Source organism: Falco naumanni, chromosome 10 (genome assembly GCF_017639655.2).
Source record: "Falco naumanni isolate bFalNau1 chromosome 10, bFalNau1.pat, whole genome shotgun sequence".
NCBI lineage: Eukaryota > Metazoa > Chordata > Aves > Falconiformes > Falconidae > Falco > Falco naumanni.
In genome coordinates, this window is record NC_054063.1 from 9,587,668 (window position 1) to 9,614,764 (window position 27,097).

The 27,097-nt window shown below is 39.7% G+C and overlaps 1 protein-coding gene across 4 annotated transcripts in view; it reads right to left on the reverse strand.

Moving 5' to 3' along the window:
• GALNT18 (polypeptide N-acetylgalactosaminyltransferase 18) overlaps window positions 1-27,097 on the reverse strand; it is a 263,719-nt gene that overhangs the window by 224,604 nt on the left and 12,018 nt on the right. Inside the window, exons 1-2 of one of the 4 annotated variants that reach the window (XM_040608028.1) lie at window positions 10,206-10,559; window positions 9,798-10,063 (exon numbers count right to left, since the gene is read on the reverse strand). In XM_040608028.1, coding sequence (XP_040463962.1) covers window positions 9,798-10,032 — 235 coding nt within the window. In that variant the 5' untranslated portion in view covers window positions 10,033-10,063; window positions 10,206-10,559. Of the gene's footprint in view, window positions 1-9,797; window positions 10,064-10,205; window positions 10,562-27,097 lie in introns of those variants that run through there. The other 3 variants (XM_040608025.1, XM_040608029.1, XM_040608026.1) reach the window with 3 other exon arrangements.

A 27,097-nucleotide genomic window follows, 5' to 3' on the forward strand; every position in this document is an offset into this window, starting at 1 on the left:
AGGAATAAAACATTCAGGTATACTTCTGCAGCCTTTAGCTTTTCCTATACTTCTCTCCTCCCTGACTCTTCTCATCCTCCAAATAATTACACGTGAAGTGAACATGTCTTCTAATCAGAAATACCTTAAGAATTACAGCATACTACTCCCTCATCTTTCATCTGGGCAACTTGAAGTATTCCTGTTAGCACAAGTAGAAGGAGGAAATGCTGGCATCGTGTGATCATACAATATACAGCTGGTGAAATTATAAATACCTCAGAGGAAAAAAAAAAAGAAAAAAAGAAATAGAACAAAGTTATTTTAAAAGCTATTCTGTGCTCTCTGCTGCAAGCCCTATTTATTCTATGCACAGAGAAATCCCAAAAGGTGTTTTCTCTAACCATAACTTTATTGCATTGATAATACTGTAATGGATGGGTACAGACTCACTGAGCCTGCTGTGCTGGAAAAGTTTATCTGACAGTTTTTCTTTCACCTAAAGCATGCCAAACCTTCTTGCAAAACCTTTGGCAAGTCATGACTCGATGCAGAAAGAAAAGCTTCAAAGGAATTTGAATCCACCATGAAAGCAGGGACAGGTAATTCACTGCATTAATTGCACGATTCATGAAACATCTCTAGCTAGATCCAAATTACATACAAACAAGTAACACAGCCTAAAAATCTGTATCATCCCCCTAAAATGAAGCCTAGAATGACCATCTATTTATGAAGAAAAAAACAGAAACACTATCTCTTTTTCTTACATTCTTCAGAAAGCTGCTTATAGAAATCCTCTTTTCTCACAGATCACCTGTGACAGCTCTAATAAAAGGAAAATTCAAACATTCACATTTAAAATAAGGGGTTTCATTTAGGAGGAAGGAAATAGCAATACGAAAATACAATAGGATTTCTACACCCCCGCTGACATTACTGACAAGGTCACTGAGACCATAAATTTTCAAGATACAGGCAGAGAATTAGGCAATTATGTGGTATTTAAGATACGCCAATTATAACATGTATGGATATCTAATTGCATACTTCAGAGCTCACATCAGTCTCTCATTCTTATCAGTGAGGCCAAGATCTACAGTGGGAGAACAGACATGGCTACTACACGACATGGTGACGTTTGCCTACTGCAAGATTCTCACAGTCTTTCTGGGCTGTTACTAATGGGAAAAGAGACCTTCTGTCTGATTCATCTGAGCAGCTCCAGCAATGAGTCAAAACTGCCACCAACAGTCTGTATAAATTTGCCCATATCATCCCTCTATATGCCTCTCCTCTGCCCAGCTCTGGCCAATGTTATCCATGGAGAAAAAAAATCTCCAAGTCAAGGGTTCTGCTAAACATTTCTACAGCAGTGATCACAAGACAGCTGGGACTTCAGCTACCTGCACACAGTGTTATTGTCATAGAAATAATAAATTTTTAAAAACATAATTTAAATGAAGAATATACTAAGAATCCATTATGGACTTCAGAAGACACATTCTGGCATTTTAAAGGCATTTCAAAGTAGCAACTTGGACCTTCCATCTTCATATTATAAAGAAATCAGAATATTCTCATTTATTCATTTTCAAAGCCAAGTATAGAAGGTGCTGGAGAGCTGTAATAATTAGAGTCATGGTTTTGGCTCCTAAAGATACCAGCCTTTGCCTCAGGAAACTCAGATATGGTGTTAAAAATAGCACCTTGGTTACAAAACACCAGTTGAGCAGAGGAAATTTACAAAGAAAATGGAAACAATGTTGTTACACAGAGAACATCCCTGCATTGGACAGCTGTAGTCAGATTTAATGGTAACAGCAGCATAGAGACAGAGCATTAAGTTTCTGGTTATCTGGCAATTTCAGTGACTACTCAGTGTATCTGTCCACATTGTCCCACCAAACAGCCTGTTTCTGAGCTACTTCTCAAGTCCCTAAAATAAAGGAGCCCAGAAGTTTTTGAAGAGGCTACAGAACACTGGAAGGCCAAGGGCAGCACAGAAAGATTCCTCCACAGATGATGGAAGTGCTATTGGACTCTCGTCATAATATGGCTTAGTGAACAAAATAAGGAAGACTATAACATTTTATTATTTTTTTTTAAAGGGGGGGGGGGGGTTAAAAGGAAAATAATACAGCAGACAGACAAAAAAGAATTCATCTCAGGGGGCATGACAAGATCTGAAGTTAGTTTTCACTTCTGCATTAGACAAAAAATTAATTTCATTAAAGAAGTAGTTTTGCTAGTTGTGGACCAATAAATTACTTGACTTATAAAAAGCAGCTACACAACATCTACTCTGGACTCAGGGACAATCCCAAAACACCACAGCATGCTGCACTAAGTCCAGCCTCCAATCTCCAGGCCAAGCATAGCTAACAACATAATCCCATGGCTGCAATAAATGAGGACAGCCATCAACCAGCTAATGCCCCATTACGTCCCTTGCCACAATCCATTCACTAAGAGCTGATAATCAAGTTCCTGGGCTGTTCTAATGGCAACCAAGGATTCCCCATCATCCTTGGGAAGGCAGCTAAGTCTGCCTCCCAACTTAAGCTTCACAACTGCCACCACTGTCTCAAGATCTGAGCCCAACATTCACTTTTTAAAATGACAGTAGATTTTCTTTATGTATCATGTCTTTAACATCCAGATAGGTAATACTAGCTTGCCTCATCATACTGCAGCTTATGCATCTTTCATAGTGTAATGTTGACACCAGGACCTTTCTGCTGAACACAGATTTAAACTAAACAGCTTCTGCGGCTGGTCCCAGGCAAGGGAGCAATGTTAGGTAGAGACATCAACCTATTGACTCTAGAGACAATGGAGAAACCACACAGCCCATGCCAAGCTCTACAAGTGTTTGTAGTCTCCTTTTGTAATACAATGGAAAGAAAGCCCTGTATTTTGCACACATGCACTTGTAGGTCCAGATCCTGTACTACTGGCTGCAGAGTGCTAGACTCTTTCATCAGCACTCAGCTCATGCAAGAGAAAAAAAATAAACTACCTCAGCCACAAACAAACACTGAGATGTGATTCTGGAGTTCTGTCCTGTTCCTTAACACTGAGAGTATAACTAGCATGTCGGAGCCACCTCTCAAAACGTGTACAGTAACACTCTTGCATATGTTTCAGAAATACAGACACTGTACCTTGTGTACACATACAGCCATCTTTTTCTCACCCAGTAAACAAAGAGATGTATCACATCATATGGTGGCCTCAGCACCAGGCTCCTCTAAGCAAAGGCTCTTTTGAGTTTTAGGCCTTGAGAGACATCACACCTCCCACTGCTCTCTTTGCCTGCCCTTGTGTGCACAACAGTTAATTGGCAGATCAAAATCAATCCCAGGCTACGGTATGCCCAAGTAGAAGAGTGTTTTTTACACTGGACTGCTAAGGCAGATATTGCCGTAAGAGAGTGTGATACTGGGACCGAGCTGATCTCACGTATAATACAGAATTTCCAGCAGCTATGCATAGGTCTTGCTTTATTCATGTGTATTTATTTTTTCACATGTATTTATCCGTAGTTTGGTCATGTAGATAAAATCACTTGTTAATAATAAAATGGGCGTAACAGTCTAGCAGAAAGTCAAAAGACCTACGTTTGAATTTCTGCACAGCTGAAGGCTGCTTGTGTCAATCAGAGCAACATTTTCCAAAGTGACACCTAGCCAGCATAAATGAAGCACTGAGCTGATTCCAGAACCTTAAGCAGAATAGCTGTCTCCATCTCCACACAGCCATAAATCATCCGCTCAAAGATTGTAGTATGCAATCCACTCTTCCCAATGAAGCTGGGCCATTATGCAGAGATAAAAAACGTCAACAAAAATGAACTTTTTCAGAGAGAAAAGGCAAAATTCTCTAGTTTCACAATAAGAGAACTTGTGGAGGGCAGAGAAGTCAGTTTCCAGCCTCTGCTCCCAATTCATTTTTTAACCTTTCATTGAAGACTTTCATGTGAACTACACAAATTGTCTAGACTGAAGGAAACAGAATCCAGGTCAATTCCCTTTCCGACTACAAAGCTACCACTCGTCATCACTTTGTAGCCAAATAAAACTTCTCATGTTCCTGGCTCAAAAGATACAATCTCCAAAAAAAAAAAAAAAAAAAGCAACTGGCATGCTATTCCCATTGTATAAAACTGAAGAATTCATAGAGCAATCTAGTTGACAATCAAGAAGACAAGAGAACTCACTCTGAAAAAACAACTTTAATATCAAAAGAATCATTAAATCTCCAGTAATAAAATACAGTTACTTCAATAAAAGCAGATTACTAGTCCCCAGTTTTGGTCACTGCATCCTAACCATAGCAAAATACATCCTTGGTGGAAGAGCCACCAAGAAAGATTATAATTAGAAAAGAACTAAAGATATTAAAACCATGAGAAATAGTAATAATGTTACCAAGTTGTGGTCAACATAAGCAACATCATTAAGTCTTCAGTACATGGCCCTTGAAATACCTGCACCTCCAGCAATGCTTGCAAATTTACAGCAATTTAAGTCTTCCAGCTGAAATCACTATATTAAGGTTCTCTTTAAGGCACCCATTCCTAAGCATGGAAGAACATGACAGTTAAATTCAAATTAATCTGTACCGACATGCAGCAATCTAGAGTGACTTCAGAAGTCACAGCCTAAGGAGAAAAAATAATGGGATTAATCCTGCATGTCTTACATATCCAAGTAGTTCCTTCTCTTACAATTAGTCACATTGGGACAGCAGGTCTCTCTTCTTCTACAGAGACTGTAAATATAGTGCCCTCTGTAGCAGAGCAAGAGCTGTGTTCCCAGGACTACTGTCTACTGCTGATGTGTTTCTCAGTAGAATAAATACACTGCAGTGAGTGATAAACATGCGTAATTGCTTTTGAGCTTTAGGGAAATAAGCTGGCGGGGGGGTAACAATTAATCGTTCCCAAAAGGAAAGTAACCCAAGTCTGATACATGGTGAAGTGCCCATGCAAATCCTAGGGAGTTTGACTTTAATGAACCCAAGCTGTCTAGCCAGGCTGCAAAGGATAGCCATCACAAACCAGAGGTTTATATACCAACATTTTTCCTCATGTTTGAGATCAAGAAGTAAATAAAGGGTAGATATCAAAACCAGAATTTACTTACCCAAACGTTTAGATGGCTAAAATTAAGAATCTGGGTTGACTTTTCTCCCAAACCTCAAAATATGCGACTTCTGAAAGCAAGTTGTTCCACCCTAACACCTGTACAAGAACCAGGGAATTTATCTCACACTGAAGATCTCTCTCTTCCCCAGCTAAACCACAGAGGGTGACTGCATATCCAGCTATGGGATAGCTAACATTAGCTGAAGTAAATCCACAGAGCAAATAATTCTAAGCAGCAGGCTAAGAGATAACACATACATTTCCCTTCTTACAAATTTTACCAAATAAGTCCACACAGTGCTTGACATTCCATTTATAACAGATGCAGCAGCTTGCAAAGATGAGCAACCAAAATCCTAGTACAACACAGATGTCTTACTAATCATCCATTGATCTTAACTAGGAATCCAATTCATCCAGAAACAAACTGTGTGTTTTCAAATTTAACTCAGATCTACTGTATTTATTAACTGCATGTAATTTATTAGAACTAGGAAGTTAACATGACATTGCATAATACGACAAACAGGATGGTACACATGAGGTGTTTTAAGTGATATCAGCTTAACCATTGCATAGCTTTTCAAGAAACAGGTTAAACTCACCACCTACGATGGCCTAAAGCTAGGCTGCAGAGAAAAATAAATTGCTCCCTTCTTGCTAGCGTTTTTCAACTTGTCATTGTTACAAACTAAGTATCTGATTATAAGCAGCCTGCCTGTTCATGTGCGCTTCCAACTGCACATGCAACTTAGGGCAGTTTTTTAGTGACAGAGCCAATGCATGATGCCTTATTAAGATGAACAAGGTGTTGTGATCTGTCTGGAGCACTCTTGTATTGATTTTAATAAAATGAGAGTGTGGGGTTGGTTTTTTTTGAACCAGTATGTTTCTTGTGAGCTCAACATAACATACTATTTTCAAATGAAATTGAGAAAAACTGATTTCAAATTCTAGGTTGGAACCACAGATACTTCATTTTACACGATATTCATTAACCTTAGTCCTTTAAGGTATTCTTTCTGGTAAAAAAGCTCAACAGAACTAGATTATACATGTGCCACACACCTTTGGTAGACATAAAAAAAGACTGCACTTTGCATAAAACTATCCATCTGCTCTTTTCCTTGGTTTCTTTCAGACACATCAAAACACACACATAAAACCAATCTCAAAAAAATATACCACCTTGTTTGCAAACTCAAAAGGAACATATCTACTGAGAAACTCAGTTTCCAGTTCTTGGAGCATAAAACATAGGGGAGTGGGTGGGAGAGAAGAATCTCTGTAGTACTAGCAAGGTAGCATTCAAATATAATTAACACCAAATCACCACCACGCACTGCCACAGAAAAGCATGCAGGTTGTTATCATCATTGTAAAAAGGTAAAATGATTTGACCAAAACTATCTTGTAAACTGTGGCAGGCCGTAAGCCAAGAATTCATGATTTCCAGGCTTGAGCTCAAGTTCCAGCATCATGCCTCCACTCCACCAAATATTTCTTCCTGGGGTCCTTATTGCCCAACTAGACTGCAGTGCTGCCAGTCCTGCCCCAAAGTGTCCTACCACAGAAGTCAGTATACAGATGCATGACTCTTGTGCAGCACACCCATAGGCTACACAACATATATTGAGGAAAGAAGGAAGCAGAGAAGAACCACACAGGCACAGCAGACATACATGCTCTTATTCCATTTCTAGCATCCAGCAAAAGTGTGCAGAGAAATTATTATCCTTCAACATTTGCAGAAGCAGCATGAATACACAGCAGTGTAAGATGTGCAATATGGCAGGTACATATATGTGCATTCAAAGTTTTCTATTCTTAGCCGATATTGTACCAATATTTCCCTTTCCATACTGTTCTTTCCAAACATGAGACATGCATACTTTCATTGTCTCTAAAGTTCTCATATCTGAAAATCTCTTTTCAGTCTGATACTTTTCTTGCCATGAACATATCTAAAAATACATACTTTAAAAAGTGTTTTATATGAGGGCACCTTTTACTCCTTCTCATTTCCAGGACACTTGATAAAATATTACAAGACTGCAATTTATATGCTAAAGGAATTCCCAGATGGCATCTAACTAAACAATTCAATCAGAAAACAAATTAAAATGAAATATTACCGTAACCCCATGTGTAAAATGTGGCAGTTAAAGCTCTCTGGTATTTGCAGGATATCCTACAGAATGCAATTCTATTACCCATGCTAATTTCATGCCTGCGCAGCACTGTAGAACATCTGAGCTATTAACACCTCTCTCCAACATAAAACTAGAAGTGGTCCAAGGAAGAGTTTAACAACAAACTACAGATAAACCCTATAACCTTGTCCAGAACCATTATGGCAGCTGACCCAATTTATGGCAATGAATCTCATACTTATTTCTTAAAACTGACCTTCAAGCTCATCCCAAACCCAATAAAGCTTGGGATATTCCTTCCAATGACTTCAGTGAGTTTTGCACCAGACCCAGAACTCACAGCATTTCACAGTGCTAAGCACAGTCTGATTAAAATAACATCTCATTCTGCAATATCTGCCACAGGAATTCTTTGTGAACCCCAGTTATTATGATATGGCAAGTAAAGCATAGAAAATCCACTTAGGGATAATGGTCTGTGCTTTTATTTCATTTATTTATTTACCTTAAAGAGTAAGTGGTTTCAATAAAGTATGAAAACTTTCTTTTTCCCCCCCTTAATATATTTTAGTATTTATTGCCAAACTATTCACTGAAGTATTTTTAGAAGATTCTTTTTAACTTTCACACAATGTTATTTAAAGAAAATATCTTCTGGTTTGGTTCATGCATAGTCACAAAAAGTCACAAAAGAAGTTTATGCTCTAAGCCATGCTACAGTCTCCCCTGATTTAAGTATATCTTTTCTCTACTGCCCTGAGAAGAACCACCGACCAAAAAACAGGCCAATATGGACATTGTTATTTTCCTTGAAAAGAAGTAAGAGCATCTGAGCTTCACACCAACAAACCTGAAGGAGTTATGCTCCAAATTCATATGGAAATCCAATTAATTTCACATATCTAACTCCTAAGAGCGCCTTGTGGAAAATCCCTGCCTTCATACATGCTTCCACAGTGCACTCCACTGGCACACAGACAAGAATATATTTTCTTTTCAAAATCCATTTCAGGAATCAAGAGAAATTTAGGGACTCCATAAGAGAACCTAAAACTTGAAGGAGCTGCTGTAACTCATCCTTCAGGAAAAAAAAAAAGTAGTATTTCACTGATCTACCCAAGATGACAAGACTATCTAAGAAACGAAGGCATACACAAACTGAATGGTGATACATCATATTTAAAAAATTATTAATACAAGTCACAGAAAAATAGCTGGGCTTTGATAGTGCTGCAAATTTATAAGCACTGACAAGCAGGGGAAGCCCAATTCACACAGGATTAGCCACCCTGCCTGCTCCAAATGTCTTCATGTTCCCAGAAGCCCAGCTGGCAAAAGCTGCATGGAAGCAAGTGAGGTTTTTTGCACTGATAGGTATCCTTTGCCAGATAGCTTGCTCTCCCTTTTCAGATTTAGGAGAAACTAGATTTGGGATTTGAACACTCAGTAGAGGTTACATAGAAAGCAGAAAAAGATGGTCCCTGTAGATTTGGTAAGAGCTCTCACCTACCCCCACCCCCAGTCTCCTTACTATCCAACCCGCTTTAGCAGACTGTGGGAATGACTGTATGATGCCATGCAGATGATGAAAATACAAAGGAAAACACTAAAGATCACCCAGCAAAGCAAAGTCATGTGAAATCCCAAACTCCCAGGAAACAATCATATTCTTCCTCTCCGTTTGCTCACTTCAACCCTTCTCCTAGAGCTCCCATCAAAAGCAGATCAAATTAAAAAAGCATTACACAAATGAGAGATTGCCCCAGTTATAATCCCAAGTGGCTCCCAGCATTATAGCAGCACTAAGGGAAAACCTTCAGCACACCCGGACACACACAGACTCTCAGCACAGATTAACGGAGTCAGGTTTACAGGGGGAGGAGAACGAAAAATCCCCTCGCAGCAACCCATTTTGGAAAAGAAAAACAACAAATACAAAACAATGACGATAACAGCAAGAGGGAAAGAGGCTCCCGTGCCCTTCGCGCCGAGCCCTCCCCGCGGACCCCCTACTTCAGCAAGGCACAAACAGGCACGGAGCTGAGGTCAGGTTTATTACAGCACCAGGCCGAGCCCAGCCCGGCGCGGCTGCCGCCGCTGCCCAGCGCCCGGCTGCTCGGGCCGAGCCGCCCCGGCGCCCTCCGCCGCCGAGCCCCCGCCGCTCCCCGCCGCCCACGGCCGGCTCCCCGCGGCATGGGGGCGACTTCCCGCAGCCAGCGGCCCCGGCACGCCGCCCCGCGGGAGGGAGGGGAGCGGGGCAGGGCCCCCCCACGCCGCCCACCTCCGCCGCTCCTCTCGCCAGTCGCCGGGAGGGGACCGCCGGGGACTCCCACACGCACCGCAGCCTCCGCTTAGCCCCCGGCTCTTCCGGGCTGAGGAATGGCTCTCCCCGGTCGCGACAGATATGTCACACACACACACACACCCCAAACGCGGCGGGAGGGGATGGAGACCGCACACGGCAAGCGGCGGGGCGCGGTGGGGAGGGAAAGCAAGCGGAGATAAGGTGGTACCTTGGATGTGCTGCTTGATGACATTTTCCAAATGGTCCAGTCTTTCTATAATCCTTAAAGTGTCCCCTTTGTCTTCCTCTAACTTTTTTTCAGAGATCGGCTCCTGCACTTTCACATAAACACTGGCAATGTAGTTGGTGACCCAGCCCACGTACAGCAGGCAGACGATGTTAGTCATTCCACTCAAAATCACGCAAGTGGACACTAAAGTTTTGGTTTTCCTGGTGCACACCATCCTGAGATCCCTCCATATAGCTCCAAAAATCCTGTGATCCAAAAAAACAAAAATCAACTGCGATGAAAATAAATCCGTTCCCCCCTTTCCCCGAAACGGAGACCACTCCGAAGTCAGTAAATTTCCATGCAAAAAGTTCTCTAATCCACAGAATAAAAATATTTGTCGCCTACCTAGAAGGAGAGGTGGGGGTGGGGAGGGCTGATAATTAAGAATCCTGGATTTTAGTACATTAAAATAGCTGAAACTTTGCGATAGCAGTGCCGGCAGCAGCCCGGCAAGGCGTGCCAGCCGCCCGGCTGCCCGCTGCTTTTAGGCGCCGCCTCCTGCCACGGGCATCAAGGACGCGAGCAGCCCAGCGCCCAAGTGTTGCAAACTTTGTTCCCTCCGACGCCGCTTCCCATCGCAACCGGCCACAGCTCCAGAATCAGACCCCGGGAGCAGCCTGCCGAAGAGCGGGGCTTGCTCGGCCGCCGATTGACAGCCCCCTCCTCCAATAAAGCGCCTGCTCTGGCACGGAGGTTACTGCCATCACCGTATGGCCGACGGGGAGCCGCGCGGGGCGGGGTTACGGTGGGGCCCACCTGCTCCCCGCACACACACGGGCGCCGGGGCCCCTCCGCCGTGCTGGGAGGGCGGGGACGGCGGCCTCCGTGCTATTTCTGTAGCTGGCTGCAAAGGATTTCCAGCCTAGATAGGAAGAAGCAGCAGCAGCAGCCAGTTCCCCTTTGCTGCTAGGTGAACGCTTGGCTGGAGGGAGCAGCCGGTATCATCAAGATAGATGCTCACACGGACAGTCATCCATTTGCCTGGAGGGGTGAAACCGGAGACGTGCCTCTGGCTCTTCGGAGCTATCGGTTCCACAGCTCCAGACACAGCGACCACCCACTATTATAGTATGTTTGTCTTTCAGCCTGCTGGCGTGCCCCCCTCCCCGAGGAGGTTGTATTCTTAATAGCTTAACTGATGCTTGCACCCACACCAGCAAGCTCCCCAGTATCCATCCATCCCTCTCCTCCACTTCCACAGCCGTACGCTCCGTCAGAGCATACCGCGCCAGTGTCAGGGGCAGTATCCGTAACTCACAACCTAGTTCAGTACATCCATGCTGCTTTCCTCTCTTCACCTCAATTTTATGTACACTTTTGGAAACACACTAAAAAGGCAAACTCCTCTCAATATGAAGCCATATTGATTTGAGAGAAGGCACACAATAAATTAATCTCTTCCACTCCTATTAGACAGGGACTTTTGTACTAAATAAGGTAATTTTACTTTGATAGTCTCAAGACAGAAATTTAACGTTAGCATGACCAGTATTAGGAGCAATGAGGCACCCGTTAATTAACATACTTAAATTAAGTACTTATCCGTTGAAAGCAAGTAGTAACAAATGCTGTGGACCATACCATAGTATGTAGCCACCCTCCACAACTGACCATTACACTGGGGTTATCGTGTGTGTGCAGAAAGCACAGCAGATACCAGGACCTACTGCTCTGAAGCATACACGTATGAGCATTCAAACCCTGTGATACCTTGAACGTACATTTAAATATATTAAAAGAAATACAAGTAGATTATTTGTCTTAGGGTTTGGGGTTGTTATTTTTAAATTAATTATAAGCAAGACCCAGTATTCAAGACAAAAGGCAGGCAACTGTCCTTTCCATCAGTTGATACCACATAGAAACAGTAAAAACTACAGATACTCAAACACTTACAAAACCAACACCAATACAAGTGGCAGTAAACTCTGCCAATGAAGCTCAAAAAAACCCCTGCCTCCTTAGTCTTCTAAGCCTCTCCGACAATTCACTGACATTTCAGTCAATCTGTAAGCATTTCCCTAGCGATAACGCTAAAGGAGGCTATCCCGAGAGAACTCATTTGGAAATTAGAAAATATAAACCAAAGTATTTGAATGGAAAAAAAGAGTATACAGTTATGTTTTAAGAAAAATAAGTATTTTTAGTAATACAGGGAAGTTTGCTCAACAAACCAGTCAATAAACAATTTCAAGCTTTATAAAAGACAAAATATTGACAGAATACACCAGTACAGCTCCATCACAACAGTCAATTATCCTGCTTGGCCCGCAATGAACGTTTGTCTACAGCACCATTTATTTCCTATCTTTTTACTGAAGTGTTACAGCTTTGCATGTGGTAGCAACTGACAGCACCAAGTATGTATTGCTGAAGTCTTTAATGATAGTGTTATCCAGACTTGCTTTACTCTTTGTAAACTCTGCCTGTAGTCACAAAATACAAATTCTTCAGCCCAGGCAATTTAGGCAAAATCCAGGACTTAGCCTTAGACTTCCTGATTTAAAGCAAAACTTATCTGAAATCAATCCAGATAAGAGATGAGTAACAACCATTAATAAGTCATATTGTCCATAGAAGTTTATAAAATATTAACAAACAACTAACTGCTTTTATAAACAAATATGAACAGTACTTGTTACTAATGACTGTCAGTACATCTCTAAGTGATATAAAGGTTTGAAAAAAAGATGGCTAATGTGCCTCAGGCCTAATGGGTTGCTTATAACAGCACATAATTGATTAACTTTTTTTTTTTTTACAGTAACTATTAATAGTTCATTAGATCTTTGCTCCCAACAGTTTTCTGATCATGTTTAAAATATAATTTCATTTATAACTAGAATCTCCTACTACCAAAGCTACACTCCTCAACAGTAGAACAGTAATTCCCTGTCTCTTCATCTAAGCCTTGATTTTACTGAAGTTAGTGTTAAAACTCTGACTTCACAGTAAAACCCCCAGATGCTTTAATACATGAAAAATAAACTTGCTTTCTTGTCTCTGGTAACAATATTCTAGACTAATCCCCTTTAGAAGTCTTCTTGTACAAGTTTATACAAAGTTAGAGGTATTCAAGTTTATGCTGTTTAGAAATTGGTCGGTTTTGTCACATTGATTTATTGTATAATACTATAACCCAGATGAGACCCCTTTGTGCAAAGTATTATACAAATACATAAGCAGTCCACTTTTATAATTTAATTGGAACAAAACAGGAAAAGGAACAACAGGAGAACAGAAATACTGCCAGCCTCACATTAAAGTCAGGGAGAAAATGAAGTGATAACATTCCTAAATGGTTATTTTTTTGAATACTTAAATTACAGGGGAGTACAAGATCTATGAAATTTGTTCTTTTAAATCACAGTGCTGTTTTTGAAAGTTCTACTTCAGGCAGTTAAGCTTAAGGCACTACAATCTACTGCATGGGTCATTAAAATAAGTGTCCGATTTTATACTTGTCCTGATACTGATCTGCTGTGTCATGCTATGCAAATTATTTCACTTGTTTCACTCTAGATAACGGAAAAAATAATTTCTTAAAATTTGTATGTATCACAGGCTTCAATATGGATTGCTCCCAACTACATTACTGTAATAAGACACTATATCAACCAGTGCTGAGGAAATATTAACCTCATAACCTAGTAAATACCGCTGCCACTTATCTTGCATTAAAATGTCCCATAAGGAAAGTAATTCAATTAGTATTTCTTCCCTATCATTAAGGTTTAGGGGATGGAAATAATCAAAAGAAAGATGTGTTTAAGAACTACATTATTATTGGTGCATTTTGATGCAGGCTAAAATATATTTTAGTAGTAAGAGGGTCCTTCAAGAAAGCAGTAGCAAAACATCAGAACCGACAGTATTTACACGCCATTTTACAAGAACAGGTTTCTTACACCTGGTTAGAAATCAATGGAAAATCTTAACTTTTTAACATTTTTGATTGCATTCTAGTCAGATTCTTAGCTGAAATCCTAGTAGTTGTGAGGGTATGATCTTCATTATTATCTAGTACAAGTAGATTTTCTTCTATTATTCCTTCCCTGTCACCCACAATGATCACATTTTTTGTTTGGAAATTCCAAAGGCACTCAAGAAGCAACGCAGCATTTTATATTGTGGACAGAGATGGCCAAATACATGTAGAAAAATCTGCATTACCCTGAATAGGTAATTATTTTTGAAGCTCTGATGTCTGGGTCTGCATACACATGAATCAAAAACTATCTGTCTCTTGAGCAGAGATTATCCCTTCTGCAGATAAGCTCTTCCCAACAGTTAAAGTTATGAAGCTGTTTTTTTTAGCTACCCCAAAGAGGCAGCTTTCTGTATTTTGAGATAAAAGTCATGAGCTCAGTCCCCAGGAAAGCAATCTGATGACCTTTGGTATCTATTGTCCCTAATCATCTCCTCTCACTAAATTTAAACAAACCTCAAAACTTTTACTAAATCATAAGGCATATGCAGATATTGCAGAGATACCTTTCCATATTCTGGAGCTGGGTTTTGTAGCAGGGATTTGTTATATGGATGTTGTAGATTATGAACATTAACTGAATGCATAAAAAAAGGTGGTTGGGAGGAAAAAAAGGCTTAGGAAATGAAAAGTGGAGTGGAGGAAGACAAGAGAAAACTAAAATTGCTTTTTCACTGTTATGCTGGGATACATTATCATAATCCTCACTCCTCTGGTGTTCTCTCTCTTCCCCACTGCACTTTAACTCTCTCGTGTGCCTTCTTCGGGTCCACATTTGCTCTCTTCCTTTCCTATTATTCCCTGTCATCTTTCCCATCTCTCATTTAAAAATAACCACTTTTAAGTTTACACTAGTTGTGCTACACATCACCCTTTGTGACACTTTTATGAATCATCAGTTCCTTTAGGTTACGCAGGACTCCTCACTTTTCACTGCTTGGCAAAGACTGCTCAGCAAAGCATCAGCTACAGCAACATTCAGCCCTATATTATCATACTGCCGTCTCCTAAGGAGGAAAGGTAACGCGGTGCCCAAATCCCAGACATTCAATGGCATTCAGATAGCTAACATCCATGAAGCATCATTTCAAAATCATTCACCTAGCATTGAAAGGAAGAAATTAAACAGCATAGAAGCTACAGAAACAAGAAAGAGAGCGTGTACTATTTCAAGTTGAAAACTGAACTGGATCTTGTCTTCTGCACTGAGCTGTCACTGCATAAGGCAATGAGAAGACACCTCATGCAAAGGGAACAGAACAAAGCTAACAGGAACATTAAAACATCTAATGGAATCTATGTACAGAAGCAACCTGCAAGAGATAGGGGCACATGGGTGCATGTTGTCTTCTTCATCATCAGATTCATGCCTTAGAAAACATCTTCCATCCCCCTTATACAGTTGCTGTAAAATTTATGTCTGTCTCATTTCCAGATGGCATTTTCCATTGTCAGTGTTTGCCAGGCTTATCTTGTCCATTTGTCCTTCCAAAATGTTTTTCTATCCAAAACATCAAAAATCACTTTATACTTTAATTGATCTCTGCTATGCTGTTTTATTAGTTTTATGTGCTGGTGTGATTCATTTTTTTCTGGCACCATTACATTGCACTCTTTGCCGCAAAGCTCACAGTTAATCCATCTCAAGTGAATTGTGTGACCAGCAATTCACCAGTATGAGTAAAAGACACAACATATGGTCCTTTACAAGTGTCATGTCTACAGTTACTCAGAGAAGCATTATGTTCTGTTCTTTACAAAGCTGTCATGTGTCTACACCACGCCCCACCCCCAAAAAGACAACTCTGTCCCTAAGCAACTTCAAGGATCTTCCTTTTTTTGTGTTAAACCTCGGATACACTGAAGTCGATTTCCAGAGATTGCAGCCCACTCAATCCCTGAATATTTTTATGTTCAGAACCAAAAAAATTAGTAAACACGAAATCATTTGTGATATCTAAAAATCTTGGCTTTCTCAACCCAGTTCTCAGTGCTGTTTTTTCTATCTTTAACTACAGTTAAAGTAAATATATTGTATAATAATACAAATCATTGTACTATATCAACCAAAAACTGACGTAGCTGAATATCCTATTTCCAAATACCATCTAGCTCTGAACACTGAGGGACAAGACTAGTCCTTTTGACAGGCTTTGCCTGGCAAAGCTTCAACACATTTAATGACTTAAACCCTTCCTGTGTTGGAGGTTGCAACCAAGCGATTGCCTACACTGGCTATGTAAGCAATTACAAATTCACAAATTAATCCCTTTTTGAACCTGTACTTTCTCATACTCCAAAGAAACGTGAACTATCACCTTGCAGTCATCTTTCCATCTGTGATTGTATAGGTCTATGTATGGCTATTGGCTTATCTGGGTCTCATATATGCAGCCCTTTCTCACATGACAGGAACTCCATACTTCAATTACTTTTTGTCCTTTTCTACTTTCACCTTTTTTTTTTCCTTTCTTTCTTTTTTGAGATGGGATGACACGGCAGCCCAGGCTGATGCATCATTTCATAAGCTATCTTGTTCTCAAGCTTATTCCTGTTCAGCTTTCTCAGCTGTCACCAAGACTCAAGTTAACCTCAGTGAACTAGTCACAAAGATCTCCTCCTCAGCTGTATACATATAAAACCCAGTGATAAACCAGATATAGTTTTGCAGGTCTTTCTAGGTGTAGGCTGCCTCACATCTTGCTGTTTCATCAACTTGTCATTCAGGATTATGGCTTCTCCAACTTTTTGCAGTTAGCCTTAGAAATTACTATAGTGAGTATGGTATCCTAACTATTTACGTGCTTGTCTAATCATGTCTACATATGCTTAACAATGCAGATCCCAACCTCCCCTATTCATGATTCTCCTTTTTGTAAACTAATGATTTCTTCCTATTCTTTGTTCTTTCTGTCTTGATCAGCTTTTACTGCATGAGTGGAGTTTCTCCCTATGCATGGGTATCAAGAGCCTTTGGAAAGCAAACTCCTAGGAAGGCTTTGCAGCCAAATGCCAATTAAATCCAGCATCAACTGTATCACCACTATTCATATGTTCTCCCAGGTCTCAAAAAAAATTCAGTAAATAGGTGTAAAGTGATTTCCTTCAATTGCTCCTAACAGAACTATTTATCTAGATAGAATATGGAAGAAATAATCATCCTCTGTCTTACAGGTACAGGAGAAAAAAAAAGAGTACTGCAGATTTTTAGGCTTCTTACAAAGATTATTTTTAATTATTTTTTTTCTTCCTGGAGGCTTAGAACTTCATTTTGTTTCAGAGGAATGGATACAGAGGCATTCAAGAGCATTATGTCAGAGTAAAGACAGATAATAAAAAACACTACTAAGTTAAGGGTTGGAACCTCATACGTGACTGTAAACCCAAAACAGAGATTCGAGAGAATGGAACATTAAAGTAATTGTCCTTTTTAATCTGAATTGATGGTTAGAAAAAAATTATTATGTCTGTAGGCTCAGTTTATTGTTCAACCAGAAATTACAAAGAACCTGGATGATTCTGCTTTACTGGTTTAATGCAAGGTAGGACAGACACCCTTGAAGGACAATGCTGGTGAAATCAGTTGGTTTAATTCTTCCATTTCCCAATCAACATTATCCCAGTCTTTTTCAATAAAAGTTTTGGCCAGATGCCTTTCAGCCAGTGGTCAGAGTAAATGCACAGGACCCTCTGCTGATGTGCTTTTGCCAAATTCATGGCCAACCATGTAATTCTGCTGAAAGACGGATCCTACAAATTAGAGGCTGTTAAAGCAATTTTCTGGATAACACCTTCTTTCATCAGGTACAGCTTAAGCAAACCACCACTCTATGTTAAAATACCTAGAGTATGTTGGTAACTCATTATCTTTTTTTTTGGTAGATGAAAAAGTCTTCAGATTTAGGTGTGGTTTTGTTTGGTTTTGTTTTTTAAGGGGTTTGATGATGTCCAGGAGTAAACTGCTCTCTGATCCATTCACTGCATAAAGAGGAGTAACAGCCACCTTGAAACAAACAAAAATATTCTTGTGCCACTTTTAAACAAAACTCACTCCACAAGAAAGCTTTCAGTCCAGCTTGTTATTTTAACAACTCTCACAGTATGAAAAGAAAAGAAAGTTTTTATTTGGTTGGGCCTGGAATATCACACTGGTCTATGCAGCAAGAACATCTAACAAAAGTAAGCAACATACTAATACTTCCAAAAAAATTTTCTTTCTGTTTAAAGAGACATACACTTATAAAAGTTAGCTAAGTAATCAAAAAGGAAGCCCACAGAGGAAGAAATGGATTAGATCCAAGAGCTGTTTCAACAGCCAGTACAGTACCAGCTAATACAGCTCACCCACTGTATGATTCAGGAATGTATACATCTTTAGTCCCTCATGTAGCACTCCTGATTTTAGAACTGCTGAAAAGAATATTTCAAAGAATAAACTTCAGACAACTTACAACCTTTCTTTGTTTTTAAATAATGGCTCATACTCATAAAAAAATATTAAGAATCTCACATGCAGTTCCAACCAGATTTTTTCCTTACTAAATTACAGTATTCCAGACGGTATACATTTGAGTCATATGCACATACTCTTTTCATGTGTAACAATCATATCTCTTGCATATTTTTTTTTACAGTGGAATACATATGCTTTATGGTCTTCAACATAAAAAAAAAATCAAGCTTACTCCTTCAACGTTAGAACTGTTCAAAAGTGTGGAAGTATTGAATTACAACATGGGAGTAAGTTCATTTTTAATGCAGTCCCTTATTTTAACCTATCATCCTTGGGTAAGCTTATATCACTTGCATTTTCAAAAAGCAGGTCAAAAAAGGATTTATGATTAGATTATTAAGAGCAATAGGCTACCATATAACCCCTGGCTTCAATATGTTTGCATCAGTTAGATACAAATTCCTAGTTTACATTTTCAGAATCCGTGGCTCTAAAAAGCACTTTAAAAACACCTTTAATTAAAAGCTTGCATTCCTCTGGGAACAGAAATATTTCCTCTGCCATGCTTTCACGAAGCCACGAATCAAAAGATCTCAAGTGTTTGACACAGGCATTGAGAAGTTCAGCACAGATTACAAACATCCTTCAACACGTTGAAATGAAGCACAAGTAAGTTCATGTTTCAAGCAGGAAGATCAAGCATGATGCAATAGTTCATGAATCTGAACAATTCAGATTCAACAGATCTGAATTCTTACTTAAATAAAACCTACACCACCAAAACCTTTGCAGTTACTTCTGAAACTTAAGTGTCTTTGTGTTCCTGAAAAATCAATCTTCCGTTCTACATCATATCCAGCACAGCTAGCAGCAGAGCCACAATACGCCCAAGGAAAAGGAGCCTTCGAACACTGGCTGAAGAAAAAATAACTACCTACTGAAAAGCTTCCTGAAGTCTGCAATGCAATTTGGAGATCTTACATAAAACCAGTGACCACAGCCCCATCAGACATTAGTTTCAAAAAATGAAAAACAGACCATAAGTGAGAATTACTTGTATAAATGAAGAGAGGCCTGAGGGACCTAGGGTTAACCAAATCTCTGGATGGTCCATGTAAACAATCAAATTCTCAGTTACTGAGATAATCAAAACCAACTGAGCACTAGCAAAGGGATTTAACAAATCAAAGCAAGCTTGAAGCATAAAGTAGCATTCACTTTTATAAAGACTTACCGTATCTCTTTGAGCCTAAAGAATTATAACTGTTCAAAAAGAAAAAAGGCAAGGAAAATTCTTTGGTACCTGCGACATAAGGAAATGGACCACCAGTTTCACTGACATTTGGCTCAGATTAAAAGGAGCAGGCCACTGAAGGTGTAAGCATCAAAAGTTGGAGTGAAAACAAACAACATGAGGATTTGAGAGGGAAAAGTTAACATCCAGCTGGAAATATTGCCACAACCGTGTAAAAACCTCTGGATGACAACTTGAGATGATTGTGAGTTATTTGAAGCAAGGAAGAGTATTGCTTCATTGTACTTCTGTAGGTTGATGGTACAACAGGTAGAAATAAAATGCTGTTACATAATTTGGAAGATTTCCAGACTAGAAGCTGGCTTCAGATACAGTCAATTCTAGCCTCCAGTTGTAACATTATTTAAAGCTTAATTTACAGCTTGAATTTTCACCAGCACAACACACACAATCCACAGGCTCTTTAGACCAAATAAAAGCTTCAAAACTTATTTTGTAACTGGCGCCCAGCAGTTCACTATCATACAGCTTTTACTCTAAGAATCACATGACTGGATTACAAAAATGCCTAGGCTTTTTTGACCGGAAGGCTACAAGTAAGAACATTTATTTAATTTTTTTAAAAAAAAACTTGTTCAAGTGGTTTCACCCTTCCTTGTATTGTCTTTTCTAGTCAAGTTCAGCAGTAAACAGCACTCACATTGTCATTATGGCAACAGTTCTGTTTGTTGCTAAATTCATACCGGATGTCAGAAAAATATCAAGCTATTTATTCCTTAGTTGGTCTTCAATAGCCTGCACACTAAGAAAAATAGTTGTTTTATAAAACCACCTACTTTTATAAAGCTCAAGACAGGAAAGGGCATGAATTTCTAGTCACCTCTGCTGCTAATGCAGCTCACAGTATGTCCAGTCACAAAATTAAGTTACCACCAATCAGCAACACTACAAGATCTTCTAAAGAAACAAGCAGCTGAATTTTCCCATGTAGGCATCCCAGTTTACCTTCCTGTTTGTTATACTATTTGCTTCATACATGCTGGAACAGTCTCTTCTAAACCCCCCTTCTGCCCTACAGAGAAATTCCTTAAAAACATTACTGGCTCCTGGGGTCCAGAACAGAAAGTGAGAGCTCAAGCAACTATTGGAATCCTTCCTGTTATTGAAATACTAAGCACCACATGTTTAAAGAATAAAGTCAGCTACAGATTGATTTTACTATGGAAATTTCATGAGCAAAATTTATTCAGAAGTATAAATTTATGCAGTAGATCTGTAGTACCAATCAAAGGATGGGATCAGAAAGCATCAATCCGTAACAGGAGGGGGTATAAGAGTTCCACAGATTTAAAAAAAATCTATTTTTATTTTTTAGTTACCTCAAAATAGTCCATGTAAGAGACATTGGTTCAGTTTTTTAGGTTGCCAGAGCTTTAATGAATTAAATGGCAATTATTGAAATCCAACAACCTGACCAACTACTTATACAAAGTCTTAGAAGTTATCCAAATAATTATTTCTCAGCCACTGAGATGGCATCCCAACACTTTAAAGGCTTCTGTTGCTTAGGTTTGCCAATTTACAGAGTTTCAAAAAAGCTACAAGGTAACATGGGTTTAAGAGCAAGGTGCAATCTGTTTAAATCATACCACATCTCTTTGTCCTTAGCACCTCTTAGTTGTGTATTTTCAGCTACCCAGTTTGATCATGTCAGTTTTGTTAGACAATTTCCTATATAAGATTACATTCCATTGGCTTCTTGCCAAAAATAGACTAGGAAAGCTGAAATCTTCAACCATCAATTAGAGCAGTGTAGCAGACCTATCTTCAGGCAACTGCAGTGTGACATGTACAAACAGTACTGTGCTAACACACAGATTTCACTAATTGTAAATACTGCTTCACGTTGAGACTTAGATATCATTATACCAGCAATGAACATAAGCATGAACTGTTGTGTTTAATGCCATCTTCCCAGCAGGAACTCAGGTTAACCTCAACCATAAAACAGTGCTAACCACAACAGCCTTTTTCTACACAACGGGGAGAAGGGCAAAGAACTTCAGCTGAAATAAATTAGCATAGATCTATTGAAACCATAAAATAATATGAGTTTCTACCAGCTAGCAATCTGAGTTCCCTTATTTAATGTCCTGTTCATTAAAAGATTTTCTAATTTGTTGTAGTTATTGTCTCAATCGTAAAGAAACAAATTGCATCCTGTAACAAGTCCCTAATAAATGTAAGGTGTCCAAGCTGGCTGCGTTTCCAGCTGGTGAGGTAGCCACAAGATATTGCAAAGTCAGTTGTATAGGAATTGCAGAAACAGGTTCCCAGTTGTAGTGGTTTGACCCTGGCTGAATGCCAGGTAACCACCAAAACCACCCTAATACTCCCCTTCTCAACCAGACAGGGGAGAGAAAACCTAACGAAAGGCTCGTGGGTTGAGGTGAGGGCAATTAGATCACTCAGCAATTACCATCGTGAGCAAAACAGACTCAACTTGCAGAAATTAGTTTAATTTATTACGATTCCAATCAGAATGATAGAAAAGATGACAAAGTTGAATCCTGCCATAAACCTTTTAACTAGTGGCAACTACTGAACAGACTAGAAAACCTGGTGAGGACTATTCACTAAGGCTAAATAATTTGGATGTTGCTTCTACCTAGGTGCTGATAAAGAGGTGCAATATAGACCATCAATTCCAATTTGTAAAATGTGGAAAATGCAGTAGGCACTGCTTCTCTGTAGCTTGTAAATAGTATCATTATTTTAGCAAGAGAAATTCTGCTCAAGGGTCATGTGTTACTTAGAATAGCCTCACACTTTCCCCCAAGGTCTGACTCAGCAAGCTTCTGTTTCTTTCACCAGGGTGTTAGAAAGGTTCCACTGCAAATGCTTCAGAAATAAAGTTAGAGCTCTGAGAATTGTCAATTCTTGTTGAGTCTTGGTGAATCACTAATGCCATGGAAAAGTAGTGTAAAGCGTCACTACTAGTAACTTCCTAACTTAGAACAGCCCTTCCTCCTCCTGCATCTGGGACTTCTCGCCTGAAGTCCCTTGAGAACAAGGTGATACTCAATCAAGATTCACATACTGATTTGCATGGTAAACAACCCATACAAAGAACATTTTAAGCTATTGCAGTTGAAAGTAAAGAGCCAAGGGTAGACAGAAGGTGGAGTATTATCAGAAAATTAGAAAAACTCCTCAACCTGTAAGCAAAGGGAAAAAACCAAGGTGCAATAAAAAAAATATATTTAGTATTAACTGTTCACCAGTGACACAAGATACAACTCCATGCTTTGTTTGGTTTTTTCCCTCAAGGGAAGGACCACTGGAAGGACTAAAGAGAAGCATCTAATCAGCTGTTTATTTTCTGGTGATATTAATTTATTTTACTTCCTGCTGTAAAAGACATGGGAAAAAAACCCAATCATGTTTCAATGTAATTTTTCCCCCAGCTCAAGCAATTTCCACCAGTTTTAACTTAGATTTATCTATTACGTGTCAAGCATTATTTCATTAAAATGCTGTGTTCTGAGGATGACTCATCAGTCAAATAATATTTCTGTAAAATATCTGCAGAACTCAGTGATGTCAAACTGCAGAATACATGGCTAGCTCTGAAGAGCAGTAATAACTCTAGCTGCCATTTTTGATGATAAGAAAAATAGGTAGCCATAATCTGGAAGTTATCATCATTAGGGTTTTTCTTAGGCAGGACCTTCTCTTCACTACACAGCATCTGAACACAAGTTCATCATTATCCATTTCTCTCAGCAGATCTGTTTTCATGCTTGTAAACGCATTCTGATCCATTCTGATAATCAAATGGCATTTAAAACTTGCAGAGTGCAGCAATAAGCTGACTTTGGTGTTTTGTAATAACATGTTGGTAACATGTTTTAAAGCTTGTTTGTAGCAAAGAGAAGAACTTGTGGGACAGGCAATATTTCTTCTGTGGTGTTAGCAACTTCCATTTGTTGCATTTTCCAGAAAAGTAAAACTGACATCATCCTATAATAGCTCTACCATTTTGAAAGTTCAATTGCAACATCCTTTTTAGGCGGCCTGACCATAGAAGTTAAATGCCCTTCAATCTTCAAGGGCAATATAAATGCCAAGCCCCTCAGAAGACTTTGAAAAAAGTGAGCCAGTCCTCCTGGACTTAACTTTTACTGTATTTTTTCCTTGTTATTTTGTCTTCTTTTCCTTAAAGTGAAACAACTTAATAGCTGTGACTAATGCAAAAGGAGGAGTAAAAGCAGAGTGCCACAAGCTTCCTTCACCAAAGCGTGTTTTCCAGTTCTCTGTGTCTGCTAAAAGAGCCCAAGAATATTTCTACAAAGCTAACACTGCTTCATTATTTTTGTTTAAATGAGGCAATATGTATCAATCCAGCAACAAGAAAGAAAAAGTCCTCTTTCTCCTCTGACTTGTGGGTATATGCAATGAAATAGCTTACATCTTGGCTATCGGATAAAAATTTTATCATTAGCACTGTCACAGGGAGACAAAGTATCACTTTGTTGATCCAAGGCTAGAGAATATTACTAGCTGGACAACAGGGAGCCAGAAATATTTCAAACTAATTCATGTCTACTGTTAAGAAAACATATTTATTCAAATATTTAGAAAAAAAGAAATAATTAAAGAAGAGGCCCAAATAACTACATTATTTCTTTAAAGCCATTAACTTTAGGCAACCTGCAGCACAAACACAATTAATAGCTCATTGAGAACTAGTAATTACTTCCCTGAAACAATTTCAACAAAGATAGAAAACATTAGTCTCAAATCTGATTTTAAAGCCTTTGCCTAAAAACTAGGAGTGGATTTAGTGTTTTGGGTTTTTTTCCTCAAGCTTTTCCACAGAAAGCATTCCTTTTTGTAGGAAAAGGCATTTTAAATAAAAAATAATAATAATAATTTATTACCACCATGTTAACTTACAGGTTTTTTCCAGTTAAGTGATACTTTTAAGCCACATTACTTTTAAACTGCTTGACATTCTTACAGTGAATTAAAAAAAAATCAGTCAGTTAAAGAACATACTTGTTTGCAACAAAGAAGAAAGAATCTATGGACTAGTTTAGAAAGAAACTAATTCAACAGCAGGTTCACAACTCTGTAGGATACTAACAAGGCTTCTTGTAAGTGTAGTAAGTCTATCACACTTTTAAAAACAAAAAACAAAACAACAACACCAGCAGTAAAAAAGAAAAAAACCCCACACCTTTCCTGTATCTCAAAACCAATGCTTTTAGAAAATAACTGAAACATTTACTTCCAAACTTTAAGCCATCTTTAATCGATATCCTAAATCAAGACATAAGATGGCATGCGATTCATACCCATCTTCATGAACCAGAAATAAAGTATCTTTTGTATCAGATAGGCTAAAAAGTTATTTCACTGTTTCTGTGTTGGAGAACATTACAAAGTTGAATACCTCTTGTTCTGCAGCTGGAGTTTAATTAGGTTACATAAAGTTTATTTCCTGGGTTTGCTTACTGGGCAAGGAGCTGAATTACAACTCTTACAGCAATACAGCCACGCACAATCCACAGAAGGGGTCACCTTAGGCAATACATGTTCCCCCATACCTCTTAATTGTTACTTGATTGCCAAGCAAGGCACCTGGGTCAGATTAGTAAAGTAAAACCCTCCCCAGCCTGTGTGTTGGTCTGTTCTTCCCTAAAGATGGCACTGCCTCACAGAGAGATTAATGATCCTGCTTACTGCTTTGATCAACAAAGTAGGCTCCTCTCCCTCAGGCAGCAGAGGTTCAAACAGCTCAGCTTAGTTTCTGCTATTGATTTAGAGAAGGAGCATTATATAGCCATTCAGGGCACAAGGATAAGACTTCCTCAAGACAGAGCTTACAGCTAGAAGAAAGAAAAAAAGGGCAAAGCTTCTCCTGATTTTAGACAGGATTTTAGGGAGCACTGAAGTTTGATGCTGCAGTAGGAAAATATACAAAACCTTGTTAAATGGGCCTATCTCAACAACTGCTGAGGAAAAAATTTATCCCTACAATAGAGAAAGGCTTTATTGAGGTCTACAGGCAACAGCACAAACCCCAGAAGTATTTATAGAGGTATAAAGGGTGTTCATGGGACAAGATCAGGAACTCCTACAGCAAAACTCTCATTAAAGTAAGGAACACCCCCCCACCCCCCTTTTTTTCTTTCATATACGGGAGAGCAATTAAGAGGCACCAACTACAAGAATTAGAGAGAGAGATAGTATCAAGATCAGAGGAGAGAAAAGATCTTCTTACAGACCATGCAGGTGCACATTATGCCAAGATTCAGTCCACATTGGAATATTCAGAGCAACAAAGCAGTGAAGTTTGCTTGAATCCTCCAGTGAGCATAACTATTTGAACAGAGCTAGACGAGTTTTGCCTTGACTGTACTGAGTGGGGGAAAAGAAGGGCAGGGGTTGTGAATGATTTTTTTTGGTTTGGTTTTTGGTGGTTTTTTGGGGGGTTTTTTTGTTTGATTTTTTTTGGGGGGGGAAGGAGAAACCATGCTATTTTATGACAGCAATCATGGCATATTGGAATAACCCTACAAATTGCAACTGCTGTTGCTCTTGGCAGATCCATAATATTGGCATGAACAGAATCTTTTATGCATTGTTTACTATTGTCCATCAATGCTGCTAGGTGGATAGGTTTCAAAAAATTGTGGAACAGGTAAAATTCTTACACAATGATTCTTAGGGCTGACACAGCCTTGTTAACCTGAATGGACCATACTGATCCTAAATTAGTGGGCATGTTCCCCCTCTGAGTGTGAGCTTTCACGGAAGGGTGGAAGGAGCATCAGCAGAAACACCCCAAACCGTAGAGATCATAGTATTTTAGAGCAATTACGCCACCCAGTATTCTAACATTTGTGACACTATTCTGAGAGCACTCATTGAGAGTAACAGGGATGAGTGGCCCCAGCTCATGATCCTGCCTCAGCCATCACTTACACAGGGCCTTCTCGGCAGAGCTGCCTCCAGCAGGTCAAGCCCCGGCCCGTGCTGGTGCCCGGGGTCGTCCCTCCCTCGGTGCAGGCCCTTACCCTGCCTTTGCTGAACCTCATGAGGTCCCTCTCCGCCCAGCTCTCCAGCCTGTCCCGGTCCCGCCGAATGGCAGCGCAGCCTCTGGGGAACCAGCCGCTCCCCCCAGGTCTGTATCATCAGCAAACTCGCTGCGGGCACGCTCTGCCCCTTCACCCAGGTCATGATGAGCAAGTGGAACAGGCCTGGACCCAGCACTGACCCTGGGGGGCACCGCGAGCTACAGGCCTCCAGCCAGGCTCTGCCCGCTGATCACAGCCCTCTGAGCTCTGCCATTCGGCCAGTTCTCAATCCACCTCACTGTCTGCTCATCTAACCCACGCTGCCTGAGCTTACCTGTGAGGGTGTTGTGGGAGACAGTGTCCGAAGCCTCACTGAGGTCAAAGTAGACTACATCCACCGCTCTCCTTTCATCTAGGCAGCCAGTCACTCCATCATAGAAGGTGATCAGATTGGCC